The following is a 21,869-nucleotide window of genomic DNA, read 5'->3' as shown; positions in this document are numbered from 1 at the left end:
CCTTCCGGCATTTATTTATTTCTTTAAGAATGAGACTTGTACATACAACAAGGGCTCACCCTTGTGCTCTGCCCTACAGGCAATTCCACTGTCCAAGCCAAACCTTGGCTATGACCTGCATTCCATCCTAGTGCACACACTAGTACCTAAGTGCCAAGGCAAAGCTAAGGCATTCACCATTTTTCCATGACCAATTGTAAAGGTGTCCAAGCATTCCACAAAGACCGTAACCAATTGTTAATGACAAGGCATCCATATACTTCCCAAAATTCTCAAGCAGCCTCAAGGCTTTCAAATGCAATACACTGCCTCTGTGGCACTCTCCAAGGCACACCCTCTGTAATTGAGTGTCTGCTTAGGCCTGTAAGGTCCAGAGGAAGCTCCAAACAACAAATGGAGCAACAACAAGCTTCCAAAAATCACTAAATGCAATCACATGAAAGGGATAGCGACAAAAAACTCAAACCAGCTTCCACAGACTTCAATCCAGCTCCGAAACACCTCCAGAAGCAACACATCTAGTGTTGAGGCTAGCAGGAGGAACCGGCAGCTAGGAGAGGGGAAGGAAGAGAGGGATAACAAGCTGGAATCAGAGAGAGAAGAGAGCAAGAGGATCACGGGCAGGAGAGAGAAGGTGAGCAGGCCGTACAGCAGTGGAAAAGGGCAGTACAACAGTGAATGGACGTCCGTACAGCAACCTGGTATCCGTACAGCAGCAACATTAATGGCATCCATACAGCCAGCAGTGGAATCCCGTACAGCAGCAAATTAGAGTATGTACAATCAGCCTAGAAAAGCGTGCATCTTTCTGTACAGCCAGCAATACAAGGCCTATACAGCAGCATTGCAAGAGACCATACAGCAGGTACGGACACCTTGAATGCAGTTCCTGCAGTCTGTACAGCCGTACGGATTGCCTCGAGATGCGTGCAAGCAAAAAATGCAAGGAGTCAATCCTTGGAATTCGTACGGCGTGCCTTAGGATGCATGAAAAATGAGCCACCAAAAAGAAACCGTACGTTAGCCTTGGAAGAAGAGGAAGAGGGTAGGTGTGCATGAGGGAATGCCACATGGCCTCCTCATTAAAGCTCTAACCCTTGCAAACCAATGGAACATTGGTTTTACCCTCACATTAAAATCCTAACCCCTTTTTGGGCCTAACTTTAAGACCCCTCTAAACCTTGCCTTGCCCCTAGCAAGTAGGCCTAGTGTGTGCACCTAGGGACTTCTGGGAAGTGTCGCTTCCCCTGGGCTAAGCCCCCTAAGCCAAAGTTAGTCACGGTTCATAGCTTCACGTCCTCGTGACACTAGCCATGAGGAGGGCTCCCCCACCACCCACTCGTGTTCAGATCCATTTTGACCGTGCTCTTGACCTGGTGTACGTGAGCCACTTGGCTTCTGAGCTTCCAGTACTACTTGGTGATGGGATGGACCTCGCACATGCATCAGACACTCTTATATCGGTGATACATGATGTTGCTGCCATATCCTTACCCACGACACGATCTGCACGTGTTCCAGATGGGAAGAAGTCCCAAAATCCATGGTTTGATGATGAGTGTAGAGAGATGAGAGCCCACTTACACGTGAGATAGCACTGGGACATTCGACTCCACCAAAGGCACACCCGATCTCACGTGGAGTGACACGGCGTAAGAAACAGGCTTTCCTAATGCACAGGATAGATGAGGTGATCAGTTTCTTTTGCGGAGGAGATCATACCACGGGATGGGGACTCCTATCAGAACGGAAATCACCCATTCCCATCACAGATCCCGCAGTCTGGCACACATATCATAGGATTGGACTGCAGCTAACCACCTCTTCTGCTTATATGACAAATTTGGTTGGGTGAGGAAGAATATGATTGTCCTATGATCTGTTTTCACCTTAATTTTACTCCCGTACAAATAGCGTGTTCCTGCCTTAGAACAGCCCCCAATCCTTTGCCACTGGCATCTGCATCCACAATGAAAGAATGTGAAAAATCAGGGCATACCAAGATAGGTGCATGAGTGAGAGTAAATACGAGGTCTTCAAAGCTGCGTTGTGCTTCCTTTGACCACCAAAAAGCATCCTTCTTCAAGAGGTCAAGTAAAAGGAGTTGCCCTCTTGGCAAATTTGCGAATAAAGCGTCTGTAGAAGGAAGCAAGACCTAAAAGTCCTCTTAACTAGGTGGCTCTGACCAATCTTTGATGCATTTCACCTTTGTGAAAATACCCCAAGTACTCAACCTCCTTTGCCATAAAAGTGCCTTTGCTGGCTTTGGAATGAAGCTGATGCATCCTCAAAATTTCCAGCACTTGCTTCACATGCTTAATGTGCTCCTGTCTATCCTTGCTGTAAATGAGGATATCATTAAAGAAAACCAGCACGCGTATGAAAAGAAGTGGCTGCAATATCTTGTTCATCAGCGCCTGGAAGGTGGCCGGTGCATTAGTCAATCCAAAAGGCATCACCTTGAATTCATACAAGCCCCGTTCTGTGCGGAAGGCCGTCTTGTGCTCATCTCCTTCTTTCACCCTGATTTGATGGTAACCAGACCTCAAATCTATCTTCGTGAAAAACTGAGCACCCTTGAGTTCATTGCATGGGGTGGGTGCAAGAATGACGCTCTCCAGCTAGAACAACTCTCTATTTGGTTTGATTATGATAATTTTGGACAAAGCCACAAAAATTTAAAAGTTTCTAAACATAAAACATCATTTACATTTGTATCCTTGAAAGTAGGAGGAAAAAATAACCAAAACTGTTGTACAAGTATTCCAAGAGATCCTTGGTGAATGTGAGAATGATAATCTCCACCCAAAATTCTACTATATGTCAGGAAACTAAGATGGCTGAACCAATAATATTCCTGTGATATAAACACTCACACATTCCCTTTATGTGCCAATAGCATCAATTGAATCGTGAAAATCTATTAGAAACCATTGTAGGAATAAAATGTGAACACCACAACCAAAATTGAAGATCTAGCAACCTATACCCCATAAATCCATCAATTTCAGGCCATCTCGGTGCCATCTAGTGCTTTTTTGTAGCTTTCAATGCCTTGGGAGGTATCGTATTGGCATCCATCTTCTCAACTTTGTTGAGGTAAGGCTTGAATTGGCATAATGCCTCTCCTTCGAAAGTATCATACCCGTCTCAGCTAGTAGGATGGGGTAGTGTGTTTGCGCCTTAACTCCCAATTCCCCTACGAGAAATATTTTATGTAAAGTTCTATTCTTTTTCAGTAGGTCCTCGAGAACCCGGGAGCCCATGCTGGACACCCATAAAGGATCAATGTTTGTACAAGCATAGTGTATAGAGACTTTCTCATTTCTCAATCCCATGGGTGTGCCTTCCTACACTTATTTTGGAAGCTGTACAAAGCTTGCAAACCCCCTAGGAATCCATTTATAGTTGTCGGTAAACTCCAGCCCTAGATATTTATATGAGTCGACTAAATTCCAAAGGTTCCCCTTCGAATGTGACACCTGTTTGTTTGCCATTCCCAGTCACCATGACTTTTAGGTTATGTTGACCTGCATCCCCGAGTGTGTGAGATGTTCCCTAGTGTATTGAAATGTGCTTGCTTTTTTTGCTCTCTCTTTGCAAAGAATACTACATCATCTGTGTAAATAAGCAATAGTAGAGTATATCTGCAATTTGGACACCTTTTCTGTTGTGTATTCTCACCCAATCTGCGATAAAAAGACAAAAAAGGGTTGGTGAGAAGGGGCAGCCCTTGTTCGATCCCTATGTCGCTGCCTATGACAGCTTTGTTTTTGGAGCATGACTCATCCCCAAGTGGTCGTGCTAGCTCAGCTAATACTTTCTCATATAGATGGTGTGTAGCTCTCAAGTTCGTGAGGGACTTGATGCTTTTCCAGTTTTTTCTTCGCTAGTTTCTTGCGTGGAACCATGTCAAAGGCTTTCTTGAAATCTACTAAGCAACAAAATGCAGCTGCATTTTTTAATGCTTGTCTACTGTCGAGTGTTTGGGGCAAAACCTTGCCTGGGATGGTGCCTTGACCCCTAGTGTCTGTGACCATTTGCTGATTCTTTGCTCAAGAGTAGTGCCATATAGCTTGGCCATTCGGCTCCTCACCATGATTGTACAGTAGTTTTTTTTTGTCTTTGTTGTCTTCTCCCTTGTGGATTGGTACAATTCTGCTGACTTGCCATTCTAGGGGAAACCCTTCGTCTAGGGCCATAGGCATAAGCCTGGTGAGCATTTCCTTTGTCGTCTCTCCCCCTTGCATGTGAGCATCTTTTCTATTAACCCTTGTGTATTTGAAGCTTTCCATTTGCAAGCTTTTTCAGCCCTTTCCCTACGTCTTCCTCCGTTATGATGATGTTTGCTGCTTTGATGGAAAAGTCACGATTTACTTTCTCTTCCCCTTCAACAGTTGCCCTTACTAAAGCTTTGCAGACAACTCTCCTTAGATGTATGATCAGACTTAGGATTCAACACGGGTGATGATGCTCGTTTCAGTAGCTCCACCCTTACTGTGATTTGTATCAGGTTTTCTTCTAGTCTCATAGACCCATCGGTCTTCCGAAGACTCTAATAAAATTTCTTTCTTTCTTTCTTATGAAGGTTGGTTTGGTAAGAAGCCCTAAATAGCTCATTTGTGAGGGTTTGGTTGCCTTGCATATGCTCTTGTGCCTAAGCAACAAAGGACAAAGCTTGATGAGACAAAGTAATCAAATGAATTTTTGTGGGTTATAGTTCAGAAAGCAAAGGGTACTGACTATTCGTACACCAAGCGGATTTTAGTCAGTAGAGATGTTGTATTTATTGAGAACTCAGTTCAGCCTTTCCTGTCATGCATAAAACATAATGGGTGATGTCCCCAGGATGTGTTAGATTCTCTGCTGCCCTGTACAATATTAGTCAATCAGTTGCGGAGACATCAGGTTTCAATCAGGGTGCTGAAGTGCATCTGGTAACAGCAGGAAATCAGCCTATTTCGACTGATGTTCTGCCAGCTCTTGTGCCCACAGATCAGCCTATGGATGAGGCAATTATGGAGGATGCAGTTGACCAAGCAGGTGCCCAGCTGATTGTTGGATACATTACATGACATCAAGATGGAGAATCCCATGCCTACTAGGACACATGCGAGATCTTGTCATACATCTGGATTCTTTGCATTGTCTAGTGTGCATGAGAGTGGTCAAGGTAATAGTATACAATGTAGGAAACACGTGGTTTCAGATATTACGTCAACCTTACAAGGTAACTTATGTTGACCTTGTTAACTAAGCATCATGGCTTAATACACCAAGGCTCGCCCCCAAGGCGAGTATGAAGTTGTTAGGAACTAACCGAAGAGTGTCAAAACCCTAGTGGGTATGGAAAGTTTAAGATGTGTGAAGCATCTCATTCTTGTACGGCATGCTGATAAACAAAGATCAGGTGGAGGGTGATCACGTAAACTAAATAAGCTCAATGGGTTGAAATAATTCCACTTAGTGGGGATCCACCTCATGCACTAGCTTCCAACATCTTTAGCAGTGTAACAAGTGTTGGCTGTGGCTACCCTCGTGAAAGGTGTCACTATCCTAACTAGTTGGTCTAGTCTCATGGTGAACACCATGGAAAAGATGTCTGTAACTGATGACAGATCAACGTGGTGGATTTATTGTAGATAACCGGTCGGTGTGTAAAGTCTTGTAACACGTACTCACACAAAAATTCACATGTGTGATTATTAAGTACATGCACAGATAATAAATATGGAAAAATGTATAACCATGGAACTGAATGTCTGTTACAGCCATTCTTTCTCCATCTTGGAGATTAGGTGAGGCTCTCATGTTCATCAACTTGCAGATCAGATTGCCATTTTGGATAACATGCTTCACCTTTTACCATGCAAATATAGCATGCTATGAGATTGTGATGGGGTGTGCACGAGCGTGAATAAGGACATGCAGTAAAAATAAAATGAATGATGTGCATATCTTAAGACTCGGGATTTTCGTCTGTGAATGTGTGTGTGTGTGAGAGAGAGAGAGAGGGAGAGAGAGAGAGATTTTGGGACATTGCCTCTCTATAATGCAGGTTACACAAGTGGTTGACAATATCAGACGACAACTTCTTGCTGTCAGAAGTGGAGAGGTACCCTCACCCTTTGTTACAAGTTCTTTCATTGTGTACATACATCATACAAGTTCTGTCTTTGTGTATATACATACACAACTTCTTGCTATCATAAATGGAGAGGTACCCTCACCCTTTGTTTATTAGAATTCCTTTTGTTGTGTACCTAGATACATACATTGTTAGAATTCCTTTCATTATGTACATATATATATGGAAGAACACATTGTGTATTTTTGGTAATGCTAAGCTTGGGAGATGTCCTAAGCTTTTAATCAGTCTAACTTTAAAATATCTCTTATCTTGTGGATGGGCTGTTTTTTTTTGGGGTTGCTGAGCTTGCCAATTAATTATTTATTTTTGCAATGTGGTAGCAGGAAATACAAGACATCGCGGCCTTGAAAGCCAGGAAGCTAATCAAACCTCAGTAATGCTTCTCTTAGCTCAGCGCTACTTATGTGAAATCTTGTAATTGTCCTGTAGGTATTCAATACCAGGAAAAGGATGCAATGGAAAGTGGGTTGCGGGCTTTATTTTTTGTTGGTTTAACTACACTGTGTACTAATCTGCTGGCATTCCTTAGTGCGATGCTTGAGGTGATTTCATGGGATGTCAATTCTTACTTCCTGATTGTAATTTATATTGTGTGAACTTGCCTAATTTGTCCTGTGGTTATGAATGGTTACTAAATAGAGGGACTATGATAGTTTGATGGAAAGGCGGAATTGGGTTCTGTTTTGTTCACGATTTACTAGTTGCATTTCATAGTTGATGCTCAAGATAGTCTTATAGAATTTCACTCCTTTTTGTGTTGTAATGTATATTATTTCCTAATAATTGCTTTAAAGTTCAACTGGTTCAAATATAGTATTATGAGGCCTATCAAATAGTCAGTAAAATTTAAGAAGGGAGCATTTCTTTTCAAAACATTATTTTTTGCATTAGTGAGATCAAAGATGTTCATAAGTCAGTAACTCTTAGTCAAATTGTACTTTTCGCACATGTCCTACTCATGCTTGGCTTATCTGTGTGGATCAGAGACAGAAGGTTTCTCTTGGTGTAAGATAGGCAGTCTAAATTCCTTTGTGAGAAAAGGTTTCTCTTGGTGTAAGATAGGCAGCCTAAATTCCTTTGTGAGAAAAGGTTTCTCTTGGTGTAAGATAGGCATTCTATCTCCTGAAGTTCTTGTGTGTAATAACTTGTTGATTTAAGTGAGCATCATTACCATAGTGCCTAACCTTCTGTCAAGGAGAGATCTTCATGACATGCTACTGTGATGGCATGCTATTGAGATGGCACGTAACTTTTGGGATTGGGACAAGCCTTTGACCAGAGATTTTTTGGCCGCCTAGCTTACAAGGGAGTCAAATTTTTTGGCCGAAGCCAAATCTTCCTAACCGGAGTTAGGCTTACTTAACTGAGGTTAAGTATCTTTGACCGGAGTCAAGACTTTGACCAAATGAAAGTAGCTCTTTGAACATGATTAAATAAATGAAGAACTCGTTAATTATGATCAATAAATGGTTAACTTATGCTTTGACTTTGGAATATTTACAGTTTGGTGACAGCCCCTTGGCTTCTATTCAGTTGACCTCAAGTGAAAAGCTTCCTTGTAAACATCCAAAAGCTGTGGATGATCAGACAACATGTCTTCTTTCATCCACTTGTTAATTATGATCAATAAATGGTTAACTTATGCTTTGACTTTGGAATATTTACAGCTTGGTGACAGCCCCTCGGCTTCTATTCAGTTGACCTCAAGTGAAAAGCTTCCTCGTAAACATCGATGATCAGACAACATGTCTTCATCCATCCACTTGGCATCCAATGCTGAATAATTCTTGAAGTCCTTCCATTTCCTAGGGGCTACATAATTAGCTGTTTTAGCTATCCACCATGCACTGGCCGTACCAGTCAAGTGCAAACCAACCATATGGAGCTTCGAGGACTCACTAAAATTTTCCAGGTTGAAGGCAGCATCAAATTGCCTTATGAACTGCATTGCCTTTTCAGCTTGGCCATACAGGCCATTGTAAGTGGCAAATCTCACTGACTTCCCAACATCTTTGAACTCTTTAGTCTCTGCCTTCTTGTCAGACTTCTTCTTCTTGTTCTTCTTCTTCTTATGCTTTGGCTCTGAAGATCCGGAAGAAGATGATGTTGAGGATGAAGAGGTAGAACTAGAAGAAGAAGACGAACTAGATGAACTATGATGATGGTTCACCTTTTTCTTCTTGGGAAGAGGACCTGTTCTCTTTTTCTTTTTGCTGTCCTAATGGCGAGACTTCTTACTCTTTCCCTATCATGACAAGAGAAATTACTAATATGTGATTAGTAGACATTAAAACTTTATTATATATTATACACCAATGGTGTAACATGTATATGTATTTATGATGGATACCGACCGATTTGTTATGGTGGTGGATCATCTTAGTAGATAGGACTAGTCGAGTTGGAGCCACTGCTTTAGACGGCATCGAATTTGGACATGTGATACTTATTCTATTAATAAAAATGTGCACACACGTGTCTAGGTCCTAGGGGCAATAGGAAGGGAAGGGTGCATTAAGGTGCATTGAATGGTAGATGCATTGGTCATAGGCTAAGGGTAGGTGTAAATGGGAAGATGGAACTTGAGTGATCTCAAGGGACATTAATGAAAGGGTATCACCCTTTCATTGTGAATCTCACGTAGCATTCTTCATTCACATTGCATTCATCCGCCAATTCTCTCCCACCTTGCATGTAGGTCAAAAATAGAAACAAGTACTCTCACGAGGGTGCTCTTCCCCATTGGAGGGCCAATCGGCATTCAAATTCTGCATGCATTGCACACATTTGCATTGTTGAGAGGGCTGGTTCTTCACATTTGGTATCAAAGCAACGACAATCCACGAAAGGGACAGCAGGAGAAGAGGAAGAGTGCAGCGAGACAGAGGGCGAAAGCATGCGAAACAAAGTCGCGGGTTGGAAGCACAACGTAGAAGAAGAGCCCGTACTGACAGGCCACGTGCAAGTAGGTTGGTGTGAGAGAAGGCGTGAGTGCGAAGGGCAGACCAACGGATGGAAGAGGCGCCACGCTCAGAAGACGACGTACGGGAGAGACCAACGGACGGAAGAGGCGACACGCTTAGAAGATGACGTACGGGGAGACGCCACGCTCTGACGACGATGCATGATGAGGCAACGGCTTGACCAGTAGTGCACGAGAAGTGCAGTTTGAAATCTGACAGAAGGGTGGCAGCAAATTGCAACGCAAGATCGGACTACTGGTTTTCATGTGAAGCAAGGGGCTTTTGGAATGCAATCTCTGAATCATAGAGTCTCTGAGGTAAGGGCTTTCTCTAATTTTTTGGGTCTTTGGACGGGAAACGGGGTGATTCCCCCCCCCCCCCCCCCCCTTTCTTGCCGTGCGAATAGACCCTTAAAACCCTTAAACTGTGAGGAAAAGAGACCCCCCCGTTCTCCCCAACGGTAAGTCGGATTGGAACAAGATTTTAAGGGGGTGATCCCCTCATTAAGTACCCCTTATAACGGTATCTAGAGCTCCAATCCACTTAAAATAAGTAGTCCAAACGGACACCAGTTTACAGCAGAAATACAAGAAGAAAAGCTTAAAAGAGAAGGAAGAAGAGGTCATTTCAAGTGTTTTCTCGACACAAAGGAAGCGGGAGTCGGATAAGTACCACCAACTCTACAACACTTGACTTTTGCTGTAAAATAAACCCCTTTTTCTGAAATTACATGAAATTACAGCAAGTCATTTTCTCTCTTGTATTACTAAAAGGAAAGAATGGATAAAATGTAGATGAGAGTTACACACATATTGAGTATGATAACCCATGTATAGAATTACCTTCATCTCTCCTTCAAGAATCTCTTGATAGGGAGATTTCCTTCAGAAATGAAGGGAGAAATGAGTCCATCCAAGAGCAAGTCGCTGAGTTTAGACCCTTAACTCAAAATCCCATACCTATGGATTATAATCCAAGTGCAAGAGGGAGAGAGGAGTAGAACTCAAAGATCTCTTTTTGCCCATCTCTTTCTGATTTGCTGTCGAGGGAGGCTTCTCTGGCTTTTCCTCAAAGAGAGTTCTACTCAAAGATCTCTTTTTGCCCATCTCTTTCTGATTTGCTCCAGAGGGAGGCTTCACATTCCTGATACCTCATCTGTGGAAAGAGGAGTAGAACTCAAAGATCTCTTTTTGCCCATCTCTTTCTGATTTGCTCTAGAGGGAGGCTTCTCTGGCTTTTCCTCAAAGAGAGATTGTACCATCCTGCGAAACAAGGGTCGCTTGTTACCTCCCCCAACTGAGTAATCAGCTCTTTGTAGGCATTCTCTTTATTCATCTGTATAGCCTCTGCCTGCTGTACTTGATCAGACTCGGCCATTCCCTCATGGGATGATTGAGCATGCTGTTGTGAAGTCATCTCTGCAACTTGTCTGACAAGTAGGTGGAAACTGATGGCAGAAATTGTCTTTGCAACTGTCTTTTTTTTTTGGGGACAGTAACTGGATGAGTAGTTACACAAACCAGACCAACGGGCTCTAGTTTGGCTAGATGAACAGAGGGGTTAGTCTGTGACTAAACTCCAGAACTGAATGCAGTTAGGTAGACCAAGATTACACCAACTAGTTTGGTTTGGTTGGCCCACTAACTGAACCTCTAACCAGAGTCCATTTAACCAAGGTTCACTGGTTTGCCATCTCAGCAGTTCAGCTGGCTGCCACATCAGCAACTGGCCTATTTGTCACGTGTAAGTGCCACGTTAGCACGCATTAACAAGTGTCACATCAGTGATATGCTCTTGCCATGCCACATCATCTGACACGTGTTTGGGTAACACGTTAGCACGGTAGCTTCCCCGCCACGTCAACATCTTGTACATTCTAGGTGGAGCTTTCCTGGCTTGCAATTTTCGTTGGCGCACGCGATCATAGAAACCACTCCATCTCCATTTACAGCCTGAACCTTTTCTCTAGGCGCAATCCCGTTGGAATTCCTCCGTCAACGACTCGTGCACCACGTCAGTGCGCATAACAGCGACGGAACACTTTGCTCGCATCAATTTCACGACGAATGCCACGGAAGTTCTTCTCTTGCCGTTAACCAGCGCGGCACCCATCGCTTGCCAACCGTTCTGTGCCCGCGTGAATATTTCTCTCACTCGGCGTGAAAGCATTAGGGGTCGTCACACGTTCCTGCATACAATCTTCCAGACGTTCGTCACCGCCTTTGTCTTTTGCCTTACGTTGGCATTACACCTATGGATTGGCATAAGAAAAATGGCTACGCTTTCGTCATGATTCACCTACAAAGCTTCCGGTCATCAACGACCAAGAATTTCTTCAAAACTTTTAGAAGTCGCTTGCTCCATGCAAAGCTTCCCGTATCACGTAATTTGAATCTCTGTCAATCAGCTGACACTTCAGCTGACACTCTCTGGAGTTTTGATGTCACTAACCTATCTAGCCGGATCGTCAAAGCCTGAAAAGACTTTGAGCCTTGGCTCTGATACCGATTGCAATCTGCCTCACTTCGTCACTACGACATCTCTCTTTATCTCTTCAATGGAACCATCACATAACAGCATACACTTTCTCTCTCTCTCTCTCTCTCTCTCTCACTCTATCTCTCTCTGCAAATGCACTAGGGCCGAGGACAATTGTTAGGTTGGAACCCCCCCCCCCCCCCCCCCCCCCCCCCCCCCCCCCGAGGTATTTTTATTACTTGAAGGATTTGAGTATAGAGAGATCAGCGTGGAAGCACTGTTACAAAAATCCAAAACGTGAAGTGATTACATGAGCTCTCATGATCTCTTTCTTGGCAACATGCCACTAGTCAACTTTCCCAACTAAAAACTAGTTACATACCACTAAAGGGCAACTTCTAGAGTCCTCGAAGCACTTGGTCACGCGAACGTTCTGCTAGATGCTTGTCAGGCTCCATAGTGCTTGTGTTTTCGGTCCCACTTGATACCTGCAATTAACAATTAAAGCGCACAACCATGGTACCCATTAATGGTTAGCGCTTTTGCATTTGATTAGACCATAGACTAATCCTTGTCACTTGTAGGCGTCCCTATTGAACAAAAACACATGAACAAAACATAGCAATTCTTAATCGACCGAGGTCAACCTTCTTGGTCGTAATTAAGGGGCGTGACCATCAGTCAAAGCGCCTTAATTATGGCCAAGTCTCTCCAACTGAAGTTGGCGCACCTTGGTTAACGAAGTTAACTCTCTTGGCATGAGCCAAGTCTCGTTGACCGCAGTCAACACTCTTTGACCGAAGTCAGCACTTTAATTACTTAGGCTTACTTAAGCGAGGTTAAGTATCTTTGATCGGAGTCAAGACTTTGACCAAATGAAAGTAGCTCTTTGAACATAATTAAATAAATGAAGAAATCGTTAATTATGATCAATAAATGGTCGACTTATGCTTTGACTTTGGAATATTTACAGCTTGGTGACACTACATCAAGTAGAGATCTTCATGCATGCTCTCGAGATGGCATGTAACTTTTGGGATTGACCAAAGATTTTGGGACAAGCCTTTGACCAAAGATTTTTTAGGGGTCAGGCTTACAAGGAACTCATAGCCCAAAAAATAATGCTTCGACTATTTGAATTCATAATTCACTAAACGGTTTTTGTAGATTGCAAATGTCTGCATACAAGGTAGCAACCTTTTCTTTAAAAAACTATCATGTGAGATTTTTTATTAAAGGGGTCTCCTATGCATGTATGCTTTGCAGCCTTCGAGACAAGAAAGGTGTGAGGGTTCAAGCCTTGAGACTACAAGCTTTAAAAGCATATTTTGCAAAGCAGTTATATTTGAAATTTATTTATCTTTTTAGTGAAGTCTTGGATTATGAGCAAATTGTAGGGCATAGGCTAAGGTGTGGCTGATGTGACGAAAACTTTTTAGTTCTAGCTAGTTTTACATTGCCTTAAATTTGTTGGATCTAGTTCTGTTACGCAATGTGTCCCAAGTAGTGAGTATTCTTGTTTTGTACAATTTATCAACGGCTTGTTTTTTGGCTTGTTTTGGGAAGAGATTTCACAGTTTTCCTAGGAGCTTTGAGAGGAGGGGGCCCGTATGATGTCGCTTGGTCATGTAGTCACTTTTGAGGTTCTTTGCTTGGAGTAGTACTCCAAAAAGAATGTCATGGTTATGTGTTCATAGTCTTTGTAAATCACCTCTGGTCACCATATGATTTAGGCCATGTGATATGTCTTTGCCTACATGGTACCTCTTGTAGACATGAGAAACTCGGTCCACACAAAGGCGTAAGATTAATCCTTATACATGCAAGGGAGATAACCATTTGTGGGGCGGGGGGTTGATCTCATTTTGTAAACCTTGACGCTTGGGCACCTTTGCTAGCATGAGATTCTAGCCATAGATTTATCCTTGACTGCCATGAGATGGCATGTGAAACTATGTGACTAGATGTATCCTTGACATAGCATGAGGCAAACCCTTCAAGGGGGGTATGTTAGGATATGTGTGATCAAGGGCTTGCTCTAGTAGCAATCATCTGATTATGTGTGTGTGTGTAGAGAAGCACACTTAGTGCTATGGACCATTACACATGTGGTGATGCAGTACAATGTCCCCACTTGGGGAGGTGCCTATGATTTAGGCCACACTCTCTCTCATTCTATAAAAGAGAGGCTTCCCTCTCAAATCAATAGAACACACACTCTTCGGCTCATTTGTGTTCTCACTCCCCTCTTGCCATGATGCATCTTTTCTCTCCCACTTCCCAACACTTGATTATGTTGCCTGACATTGATTTTAATGGTGCAAGTATCTCTTGAGTCTTTGCAGTTTGATGATCCCGTGTCACTTCATATGGTCACACTTTCATAGAGTGCATGATTTTATCATCTACAACGGTCCTTAGAGATGGCCTTCTTTTGGTGGGCTCACTTGTTTTCCACATGGAGGAGGATCTATTGTTGTCATCCCCTACCTTTGCCTCCCTAAGGTATAGGGTTTAGGGCTTGGATTTATGATATAAGGATACAGGGTTTAGGATTTAGGATTTAGGACATAGGGTATAAGGAGTAGGGTTTAGAGTTTAGGATATAGGGTTTAGGGTATACGATTTAGGGTTTAGGTTTCGATTTAGATTTAGGTTTTAGGATCTCGGGTTTATGATTTACGGTTTAGGGTTTGGAGATGAATTCTTTCCATGATTTGATATAAAAGTTGGAGGTTTCTAGGGTCAAGGATTTCAAGCTAGAGATTTGTTAGAATTTTTTTCTCTAATCACTAATCTATTTTCCCTAAAATACGGAATCATCCTAAGAGAGGGTTGAGATGTGGTGATGATGTGCTCTTAATCCGAATCCAGAGGTATTTGGCGTGTGGATTCCATCGTTCCACAGTGATCATCCCAATGAGAGACGATCGATAACTTGCCAGAGCTACGTACTCTTTTTGCCTCTTTGGTCTCGACCTTGCTTGATCTACATACTCTTCCTGCCTCTTTGGTCTCATGTCGGTAGGCTGACTTCCATGTGCATTGACAAACTGGAGGTATTGGATATAATCAAACATAGTTCTTATGCCAAGATATAAACTAGGAGCTGAAACAACTCATCAGGCATCGATCAGGGATTGAAAACGCGCGCACACACACACACACACACACCAAGATCCATGAAAGAAGAAGGAGAAGAAGAAGATATTATCAGCCTTTGGGGACCGAAGACGACCCATGGGACCCCGCAACTCAAGTACAAGATCCATGGAAGAAGGAGAAGAAGAAGATATTATCCTCCTTTGGGGGCCGAAGACGGCCCATGGGACCTCGCAACTCAAGTATAGAGCTGTAAGACAAAGCTTCTCCCTTCATGGGAGGGATAGTGAGACTATTGTGTGGCCAATTGTGCTACAAGGTAGTCACGGTGCTTAAGAATCTTGGTGATGTAGATGCCTAGGGCAGCAAGGTGGGCGTTTGAGAACAAACTCACAAAGCCAGTGTGTCCTAAAGTGGTGCTGAAATCTTTCCTTATGTGCGCATATTGTGGGCATGTGAAGAGGGCATGCTCCTCTCTCAGTCCCCCATCAGATTCGGAGTAAGCCCTCCGAGATGATCCCACGAGATGAGATCGATCCTATCATATGGTTGGACCTCCTCCAGCTCCATACAGCAAGGGCTTGGGGGAGAGAGTTCTTCCCCACCAAGATCTAGTTCTACCATGACCACTTCCTGAGGGTCTCGGAGCATGGTCTCGTCATGAGACCTCAGTACCTCGAGGATAGGAGTGTCTCACATGCATTGAGGGTCGCCATCGGCCAGCCAATTGTTGCGAGTCTCGTCATATCAGTTGAGGATCGAGGCAGGGAGAGCTGCAGGCATACCTAGAGAGCAGAGGATCTGCACATTATGTCGAATGGAGGAGATCGAGATAAAGGATCACTTTCTATGTGTTTGCCCAATCTACTATGAGATCCGAGGGCGGTATCATTGCCTCTTTCAAGAGGGGCATGGCTTTGGTCCACTTACATGATTGATCCATTTTCTCGATCAGGTTTGTGTTGGGCTCTATTTGATTGAGATGTGATGACAGAGAGATATACTGATGCGACAGACCAAAGAGTGGCAGGGATTGATGCCACAGGTCACCGAGATTGACAGAGCATAGACACTGTTACAGATTTCTATGCATTTGAGTCAGCTACCGGTGAGGCTGAGTTGATGAGATAAGAGCATCATGGATTAGCAATGGGAGTCTCCGTCACGATGCTACTAGACGAGAGAGACGCACTCCACATGCGACACATAGAGGGACCAGAGCATGCACGATCGAGTTTTAGTCTATTACAGACCTCCTTAGTGGTGACCATCAGAGACGAGGCGTCACCCTTAACGTAGCCCATGGGATACAGAGATCGAGGAGACCACGTCCTCCACCTCATCGAGAGATGTAGGCCATCTTCTCGCGATTGTAGTGATGCCCTATGGGCCCTGGTATGTGCCTTGTAGGCATAGTTATAGGCACTTTAGTGTTTTAGTGCCTTTTATGCCACATAGGACATTTCGTCCTATGTGACACCTAGGACACTTAGTCCTAGGGTCTATCTTCATGTACTTTGTACTTTCATTTCCACTATTCTAGTTGATGTGACAACCTTCAGCCCCTAGCTTCGACTCTTGTGCTTGCTTCCACACTCCATGCACCTACAGTGGTATCAGAGCTCCTAGGACTTGCTCCCTTGCCTCCGGACCTGCATTGCTCCTAGCCTTCAACAGCTCGAGTTGCGCCCCATTCGTACAGTCCATACGACTGTACTGACACCCGTACAATTTTCGTACAGGTCACGCATCTTGCCGTACAGCTTCACGTCCTATTGCTCTGCCCATCGCATTTGCTTGCAATCCTACACCATCTGTACAATGGTACGTACCTGCGTTGTACAAATGTACCTCAAGCGTACATGCATCGTAGAATGGTACCTGAGACGTACCTGCATTGTACTTGTCTCGTACAGGCGTACATGCATCGTACATGCTCCGTACATGCGCACTTGCTTTCGTGCAAGCGTACCTGCAGGTGTACCAACCTTCCATACATGTATACCTTCAGATCAGCTGTCCGTACAGCTTGTACCTGCTCCGTGCGTTCTGTATAGGCTCCGCACGTGCAAATCGACCTACAGGTTCCGTACCTGTTTTGGCATTGGCTGTTAACCAAGTTCTTGCTTGCTACAACCCATTTTGGGTTTCACTGCAGTCATCTACAGACATTTGCAGTTTTGGGGCTTTTGCAGGACATTGGCAAATTTGGGGCTTTCAGTTCATTTCCCTTCTTTTGGTTGCAGTTTCTTGCAAGACATTGGAGCTTTGGGATTTGGATTGCAATTTCTTGTTCAGATTGCAGGACATTGGGTCACATTTGCAGGACATTGAGTCACATTTATAGGACATTGGGTTAGATTGCAAGACATTGGGCACATTTGCAAAATCTCAGCAAAATTTGGGGCTTTTCTGCATTTGCCCTCTTTTTGGCCTTTTTGCCCTCATTACATTTGGGGCTTTTGCGAGAGTTGCTGTCTTTTGCAGTGGTCATTGCCTGACATAGTCACATTTGGGTCAAATTTGCATTTGCCCTTTGATTTGGGCTGGAAATTTGCAGGACATTCACTTGCAGACATTTGCTGTCATTTTTGGACATCCAGCTCTTTGTAGTGATAGCCTTGAGCCTTTTGTGTTTTCAGGTCTTTTCTTTTCAGGGTATCCCATTTGCAATGGCTGGCAACAATCATGATTTATTTGGCATTCTTCGCGAAGATGATAAGTTGGATGGCACCAACTATTCGATGTGGTCTTATCTCATGAAACATATTCTTGTTGCAAGGCACTTTTGGAACATTGTTTTTGGGGTTGATATGAGGGCAGCCAATGCTACAGTGGCTGCCCCTACTGCCGGTCTCTCTGCAGAGGGTACCCCTCCTGATGCTTTATCCTCTAGCACCCCTGTTGCTGCTCCTCCAACTCAGGAACAAACAAGATGGGATGCAAGAGATGCAAATGCACATTCCTTGACCTAAGGCTGAGAGACTGACCTACGTAGTATTGCTTTGTCATGCAAGAGAATCATTATTCCACACATCCGGTCATGTAGGACAGCAAAGGATGCTTGGGACAAATTGGCTTCTCTTTATCAGATTCGCAATGAGGCACGTGTTGCATATTTAAGAAGGCAATTGCAGGAAGTCAGCATGAATGAAGGTGACTCTATGGATGCATACTTGACAAAGGTCAAGGACCTCATGGAACAACTTGCCAATATTGATGAGGTGGTGCCAAATTCTTATCTTGTCAGTACCACATTGAATGGGTTGCCAGATACATGTCAAGGGTTTGCTACAACCCTTCGACTGGTGGCCATGGGTAATTCAGACCACTACTCCTTTGATCAGTTAGTCACTTTACTTTTGCAGGAAGAGCAAAGTCGTGCTAATAGGCAAGCTACTATTCTTGATCATGCATTTGCCTCACATCAGACAGGAAAAGGCAAGGCTTCCAAGCCTATGGGCAAGCCTAAATATGCGCCTAACAGTGGCAATTCCTCCAATGCATTTAAAAATACAGCAGATAAATCAAGGAAGAAAAGATGCAACTATTGTTGCAAGCCAGGGCATGACATTTCAGAATGCAGGAGTGCATTGCTTGGGAGAAAAAGAAAGCAGGATTGACAGTCAATGTCTCACATGCAATTGAATCCCACGAGACAACAGATGCCTCACATGCACATGCTCTCCAGGATGATTCGGCATGGGCTGTTCATTGCTCCTTTGATCCCTCCAAAGTTGATGCATTCTTTATTGCTAATGATGCTCAGTCTTGGTATTTTGATAGTGGTGCTTCCAAGCACGTCACATCTTGCAGACAGTTGTTTCATTCCTTAGCTAATGCACTTTGAGGGGGGACTATTACATTTGCTAATAATGCTTCATATGCTGTAAAAGGAATTGGAGATGTGCAGCTCACATCCATTTCAAGCCATCTTGTGACTTTGACAAATGTTCTTTTTGTGCCTGGAATTGAAGTCAACTTGATTTCAATTTCAGCAATTGCCACTTCAGGTTTCAGAGTGATTTTTGATGGATACAGATGCCTAGTATATGATCTTTGTGATGACAATGCCATAGTTCTCACTGGCACTTTGAAAAAGAGGCTTTATCACCTTGATGATCACTCAGCTGCACTCTCTATTGAAGCATTTGCTATTTCAGATTTACAGCTTGCTGAAACTCATCTTTGGCATGAGAGAATGGGTCATCTCAATTATAGAGCTCTTGCCAAGTTACATTCACAGGGCATGGCAAATGATGTACCTCAAACTCACACAGTTTCCAAACATGTGTGAGAGGGTTGTCTTTTGGGTAAGATGCATTTGTTTCCTTTTCAAAAGAATTGTGAAAAATTCCACAAAGGAAATTGCAGCTAGTGCACAGTGATATCTGTGGCCCAATGAGGACAAATGCCACTAGGGGGTACAAATATTTCATGACTCTCATTGATGACTTCATCAGAGATTGCTGGGTATATGCTTTAAAAGCCAAATTTGAAGTGTTCTCATGCTTTCAGAGGTGGCTGAAGATGGTTGAGAATGAATCAGGATGCAAGCTTGTCACCCTCAACATAGATAGAGGGGGAGAGTATATGTCAAAGGAGTTTGATGCCTTTTTGTCTTCTTGGGGCATTGTCCACTCATGCACTACTCCTTACACTCCTCAGCATAATCCTGTTCTTGAAAGGAATAACATGTCCACTATGGAGATGGCCAAATGCATGCTTAAGGCCAGGTTTAATTTTGGCTTGATGCAGTGATGTGTGCCAACTATGTGCTGAATAGATCACCCACAAGGGCATTGAGGACTGTTACACTATATGAAGCATGGAAAGGCAGGAAGCCTTCACTTTCACACATGAGAGTTTTTGGGTCTCTTGCATATGTTCAGTACCATCTCAGTTGAGACATAATCTTGATGACAAGGCAATCAAATGCATATTTTTTGGTTACAGCCAAGAGAGCAGAGGGTATCGGTTATACCAACCAAATACTCGGAAGATTATTGTTAGTAGAGATGTAATCTTTGCTGAACATTCGGCTTCTCCTCTTGTGGACTGCAAAGCTAAGCCAGAAGTTGCTATGTTTGATGCCTTTGACTCTTGGTTACCTCTGCTTTCCTCAGAGGGGGACTTTGACCAGCAACATGAGCCTCCTGCAGGCCCTCCAACAAGCAATGATCAGCCAGCACCCCATGCTGATTTGCAGGTTCCTCTTCTAGCATAGAATGATCCCACTATTCATGATGCAGTGATTGAAGAAAGAGCTGTCAATAGACAGCAAAGGCAAGTTCCCAGATGGCTTCTTGACACATTTAGGGACAGCAAACAAGATCAACCTCTTGCTGCTTGGACAAGATCAGGGAATAGACAAATGCATAGTACGGGGCAGCCTTCACTGCTACTGTAGAGTGTGTCTGGCTTCGACAGTTACTTACAGATTTTGGTATTCGCCAGACATCCTCCACTATGGTCTACACTGATAGTCAGAGTGCTTTGGCCATTGCGCGTAATCTAGTGTTTCATGCGCATACCAAGCACATTGAAGTTCACTATCATTATGTTCGATAGCGGTTGTTAGCAGGATACATAGAGTTGGCAAGAGGACAACATAGCAGATATGTTTACAAAAGCACTTCCTTGTCCCAAGTTCGAAGTCTTTTGACAGGCTTTACACTTGGTTCCCTTTGTTACATGATCTGACATACCTTGTACATATATAGGTGGCTATATCCTTTTGGATGAACATGTGCCACCATGACCAGAAAATACCGGGTATTCTGAGACGTGGGGTTTGTAGGCCATCTTCTCTCGATCGTAGTGATGTCCTATGGGCCCTGGTATGTGTCTTGTAGGCATAGTTATAGGCACTTTGGTGTTTTAGTGCCTTTTATGCCACATAGGACATTTAGTCCTATGTGACACTTAGGACACTTAGTCCTAGGGTCTATCTGCATGTACTTTGTACTTTCATTTTCACTATTTTGGTTGACGTGACAGCCTTCAGCTCCTAGCTTCGACTCTTGTGCTTGCTTCCATACTCCACACACCTACAAGAGAGAGCTCTACAGACTCAGATACGAGAGCTCCTCACATCTCATCAGAGATCCACCATGTTATCGGGATATATGGAACCTGGGCATGTACTAGGAGAGACTAAAATGAAATCGTTTAGACTTCACAAGCAATTGTAGCTTGAATGAAGAGATTTTGGACTACTTTTTGATTAGCCTTCTCCTTTAGTGCTAGCCTTCATCATGGCTGAGTCTTACCTTCACCTCCGGAGTGCCGACAGAAACTCAGTACGAAGACTTTGTATAAATGCTGAAGTATGTGTGGGTGTGTGGATTTGTATGTGTGAGAGCATATTTTAATATTGTGGTCTACACCCACTGTTGGGCGTTGATGACGTCAGTGGGGATGTCATAGTAGCTAGTCCTTGCTATGCGTGATAGGGTTTATGGTTTTCAACCTTATGAGTGACTATCATGATATTGAAACTGCACTATGTTGTGTTTTTAGAGGATGAGTTTGGGAATGTTCATGGATTCATCTAGGTATATGTACTAGAGCGTTAGATATTTTGCTACACTACTATTTTGTTCACTAGCTTAGTACTTTAGCTTTCAGCAAGGGCCTTAGTGTGGCCTTTGCTTCAGCCCTTAGTGTCTTGTATAAGTTATCTTTTGGTTTTGCACTTTGTCTCATAGGCCCGCGAGGCCTCCTGTAGATGTTAATACATCTTTCTTTCTTTCTCCGTCACATAGCCGATTCTCTTGGGACATCATTCCATGCTCCTCTCTCAATCTCGAGAGAGTGTGACCGAGTTCGGCCTTGCATTGATAGGGATGGGTGTGCTTATGTATTTCTGAGCATTGTCTTCTTTGTGATAGTATGTGAGTCCGGGAGTTCAAGATGGAGCCTGTAAAGGATTATGGTCTGCACAAGCATGGTGTATAAAAATTCTCATTTTCCAATGTGCCTTCCTGCATAGAGCCATATTCATAAGCCTGATAAGCATTTTCTTTGTTTTTCTCACCTCCCCATGCTAATAGTTCTGCTACTAGTCCTTGTGTATTTGGAGCTTTCCCATTAGCTAGGTTTTCCAGGCCATTGTCCATGTCTTCCTCTGTCATGATTCCATTTGTTGCTTTGATAATATAGTTGTGGTTGAT

At 43.5% G+C, this 21,869-nt stretch overlaps 1 protein-coding gene across 3 annotated transcripts in view; it reads left to right on the top strand.

The window, feature by feature from the left end:
* Positions 1 to 21,869, top strand: part of LOC147880521 (phenylalanyl-tRNA synthetase, putative / phenylalanine-tRNA ligase) — a 127,885-nt gene that overhangs the window by 24,641 nt on the left and 81,375 nt on the right. For all 3 annotated transcript variants that reach the window (XR_015540559.1, XM_087370718.1, XM_087370717.1), the window contains exons 4-5: positions 6,059 to 6,115; positions 6,475 to 6,524. Coding sequence is in view for 2 of the 3 variants with exons in the window: in XM_087370718.1 (XP_087226844.1) it covers positions 6,059 to 6,115; positions 6,475 to 6,524 (107 nt within the window). In the remaining variant the exon portion in view is untranslated. The remainder of the gene's footprint in view (positions 1 to 6,058; positions 6,116 to 6,474; positions 6,525 to 21,869) is intronic.

Source organism: Dipteris shenzhenensis, chromosome 32 (genome assembly GCF_047967505.1).
Source record: "Dipteris shenzhenensis isolate YYH24624 ecotype China chromosome 32, Dip_SZ_1.0, whole genome shotgun sequence".
Taxonomy (NCBI): domain Eukaryota; kingdom Viridiplantae; phylum Streptophyta; class Polypodiopsida; order Gleicheniales; family Dipteridaceae; genus Dipteris; species Dipteris shenzhenensis.
This window is presented reverse-complemented; position numbering and strand designations above follow the sequence as displayed.